This window comes from Austrofundulus limnaeus, unplaced genomic scaffold (assembly GCF_001266775.1).
Source record: "Austrofundulus limnaeus strain Quisiro unplaced genomic scaffold, Austrofundulus_limnaeus-1.0 Scaffold86, whole genome shotgun sequence".
Taxonomy (NCBI): Eukaryota; Metazoa; Chordata; class Actinopteri; order Cyprinodontiformes; family Rivulidae; genus Austrofundulus; species Austrofundulus limnaeus.
In genome coordinates this window covers 1,085,706-1,089,305 of record NW_013952488.1, presented here as the reverse complement: position 1 = coordinate 1,089,305, position 3,600 = coordinate 1,085,706, and the positions used below count along the sequence as shown (strand labels likewise).

Here is a 3,600-nt window from a genome sequence, read left to right as displayed (position 1 = left end):
TTTTTGTACTTATCAAAAGTAAAATTCTGACACAAAATCTACTTAAGTATTAAAAGTACTGAGTAAAAGTGAGCAGTTAGATTTTTCCAAAATGACACTTTTTGGGAGGTGACTTCTGCAAAAAAAAATTTCTAAACGTGCAGCTGTGATGGGTTGTGTACAAAGTAATATTGTATCAGAATGGTATATATTTATACTTCTCATCCAACCACAATTAAATTCACTCTATCCAGGAGACGCAATTTATCAGGATAGTATTTTTTTAAGTAATAACTCGGAATAAAATTGGAGTAAAAACTTTCTACTTAACTTTAAAAAAAACRTGAGTAGAAAGTACAGATAATTCTGTAAAAATGTAATGAGTAAAAGTAAAAAGTACGCTGAAAAATAATTAAGTAAAGTAAAGATAACCAAAATTTCTACTTAAGTATAGTAACAAAGTATTTGTACTTAGTTACTTTACAACTCTGACTAGAAACTCATCAGTGAGTAAAACTTTGTTTTACTTTTAATATTTCTGTATTTATTTCAGATTTGGTCAGTCATACTTAGTACTTATCAGTGTTTAAAAGAGGAAATGTCTGTTTTGACCAAACACTGTTTAGTCAAAGTTAAACCTGAAACATCAAAGTTCATTACAAGTTCATGTGGCCCTTTGTGAAAATGAGTTTGATACCCCTGTAAAGGAGGAGGTGTTTTTTTAAAGCACCTGTAATTTGACCGAACTTTATGTATTGTACCAAAATGTGAGGTCTTCATCATTTAAAACAATAAAATAAAAATTTGTGAGAACACAAGCAGCTGTGTGCTATCCACTGCGGTGACGACACCGCTGACATCCAAAGAGCACATAAACAAACGCACATGTGGAAGCTCTCTTAAATCACACATCTGCAACAGGTTTGCTTGTGGCTGCCAAACAACTTCTTTTTTTTTTTCTTCGTCTTTACCTCTAAAACATAAGCATACTTTTACACCCAGGACCTTGTTGTGTATACTCAATCTGGCCTGGACTGGATCCAGCTACCAACCACACCATCTTGTTGACATGACTGCACATAAATAAGTTCACATGACTGGTTTTTACAGTATTTATGGCTTCATGTTTGCCTTCTGGGTTTGATTTTTTTTTCCATTACATGCAGCGCAGTCTGTGTCTGRGTTCGCCACAAACTGCTGAACTTCGGACCTGGAAGTCAACCGCACGATGATAGCTGACAAGAAATATTAACTAAAAGAAAATACAGAATCCTGAATCAGGAGTTAATCAATCAAGGATCTTCTTCAGAGGATGTTAACAATTCATGGAGTGTCTGCGATTTATGTTTAATTTATGTTGCTCATCCTTACTCACAAATGGATTGAMTTTAGGAGTCTAGATAATAAAGTTCAACGGAAATAATCTGATTTTTAGATGAGCAAGCGGGGGATTATTGCCACATGTGTCCAGGAAATCTTTCTAATCTCCCTCATATCATCAAAYAGATTTTAGATAAAACACATCAGTGTAACCTTTTCATGTAATCAGTTTACTGGTAAAACGATTCAAATTGTCATTAGATGAATCCCATATGGTTTTCTGATCAGATGACGCAACACGCCGACTTAAAATCCCACCCTTTTTTTGTAACGTGACATTAAGAACACATCAATCAGAATACTGTCTGAGAGTTTTACCTTTTCATACTTTCTCAGAGGGTAAAGTGTTTGGAACGAATACAAGAAGTGATGTTTTTTTTTTTTTTTTTTTGAGGGTGTGGCTTCACCTTCAGTGATGTCGTCAGAAAGCACATCCAGGAAGTCGATGGCTGGGCTCCATTCACCCATCTGCAATCTGGATTGCTTCTGTAACTTCTTTGGCGGCCTGAAGTGCATGAAATTGTTAAGCTTCCTTGCCTCTGAGTCAGACAAACCTGTGGGGGGGGAAAAAAAATTAAACATTGAATGGAGGCTGAATCACAGCTGACTACAGCCACCCCTCCAAAAATTAAAATAAATAAAAAATAATAATCACGAGGATTGAACAAAGATAATCACTAAATATTTACTAAAACGAGTGCACGAGTCATCATGCAGCTGCAAATTTCAGCAGACCACAGTTAGACACTACTGGCACTGATGTGCAGCGAATTTACCACCAAAGCTGCTGTTGGTCTGAACAAGACCACGTGGATTTGTGATGAAGGCGCCTCGAGGCACCACAGACGCTTCCTCATCAATGTGGTGAACTGTCACTGCCAGCCTCATCTCCTCAGTCTGAAACAGGGAAAAATGCTCCTAAAATGAGATTTCATATGTACACGTAATATCTTTAAAAAAAAAAACACTAAAAATCTAGAAAAAAAAGGTTAAAACGCAGCCAAAATCCAAAGAAAAACATTACGACTAAGATGAAAACTATTTCAAATTATTCCAAGAAAATGATCATGACATTTGCATATTTAGTATTTATTTATAATCTGGAGGGAGTACAGATGTAAACGTGCCTAGAGGCTTTGCATGTACTGCAGGAGGATGCTTTCCTTGATGAAAATCTCAGTTTGTGTGCTGATGTTTCTTACCAATGCATCTTCCTCTGCAKTCTCAGGTTTGTAGGTAAAAGAGGGGTCTCCTTCAAAGCAACCCTTGGCAGTTAATGCCACCWGCTCAATCATAGAGTCTGTGACACTGGGCAGGAGGAACCAGTCGATGCAGTTGAAGCTGCAGGTGACCATCCACAGGACAGAATGAGGACAAACATGCAGCAGCTTAAAAAAAAAAAAAAAAAAAAAAAAAAAAACAGCATGCGAACACATGTCTGCCTTACCTGTACAGAAACTTTCTGTCTTTCATTTCATCTTCTCCTCTCCCTTGGACAATGAAGTAGTCCTCATTTAACCCCAGTATTTTGCCCCAGAACAAGACTCGCCGGAACTTGAAGTGTGTCTTTAGAGGAGCCAAAGAAGTTGAAAGGGCAGCTTTTTGTCCGCCAGTTAAAATGTTCCCACAAACGGGAACTAAGTCCAAAAAATAGTGCAGTGAGTCTGGATCCATTATGATACTTTTTAAAGGCAGCTAGCTTAAGATGTTTTCAAGCTATTTGCTAATCTGCGCGTTTGGTTGCTATGACAGCAAACCTCACTTGTTTGCTTTTTTCTTTTCTTTCTTTCTTTCTTTCTTTTTTTATCTTCACTTTTTTCCGTTCCCCATCACAGAAACCACTATCAAGGAAACAAAATGCAATGATAAACAGTAATGTCTCAGTTTGGTCGTTGCGAAATGTTTGGGTTTTTTTTTTTTAACCATCCCAAATGCGTCTGACGTCATCCGCCGTCTGTTTTACGTACGTGCGTGACAGCTGCGGGCAGTGAAAGCAATGAGCGCGTCATGTCAAAAGTGACTGTGGTTCATCCACAAAGGGGAGATCCGATGACTCTGCGGATGAAAGTAACATGACTCGGTCTGAATGTTTTCCTAAGAAGTTTTGCATTCAGGAAATGACAAGCAGCGAGCATTTCTGTTTGTTTTAGTTTAAAAATGACCTGTAGCTTTAGCTTAGGGTCAACATTTGGTTGACCCTAAAACCCTAAAAGTGAAATGCTGGTAGTTGTAGGCCTAATA

General features: G+C 37.6%; 1 protein-coding gene across 1 annotated transcript in view; it reads right to left on the bottom strand.

The window, feature by feature from the left end:
* rsph9 (radial spoke head component 9) overlaps positions 1-3,588 on the bottom strand; it is a 5,627-nt gene extending 2,039 nt beyond the window's left edge. The window contains exons 1-4 of the mRNA XM_014011955.1: positions 2,807-3,588; positions 2,562-2,700; positions 2,136-2,256; positions 1,767-1,913 (exon numbers count right to left, since the gene is read on the bottom strand). Of these exons, the coding sequence (XP_013867409.1) occupies positions 1,767-1,913; positions 2,136-2,256; positions 2,562-2,700; positions 2,807-3,033 (634 nt within the window). The 5' untranslated portion in view covers positions 3,034-3,588. The remainder of the gene's footprint in view (positions 1-1,766; positions 1,914-2,135; positions 2,257-2,561; positions 2,701-2,806) is intronic.
* Between the last annotated feature and the right edge of the window lie 12 nt (positions 3,589-3,600).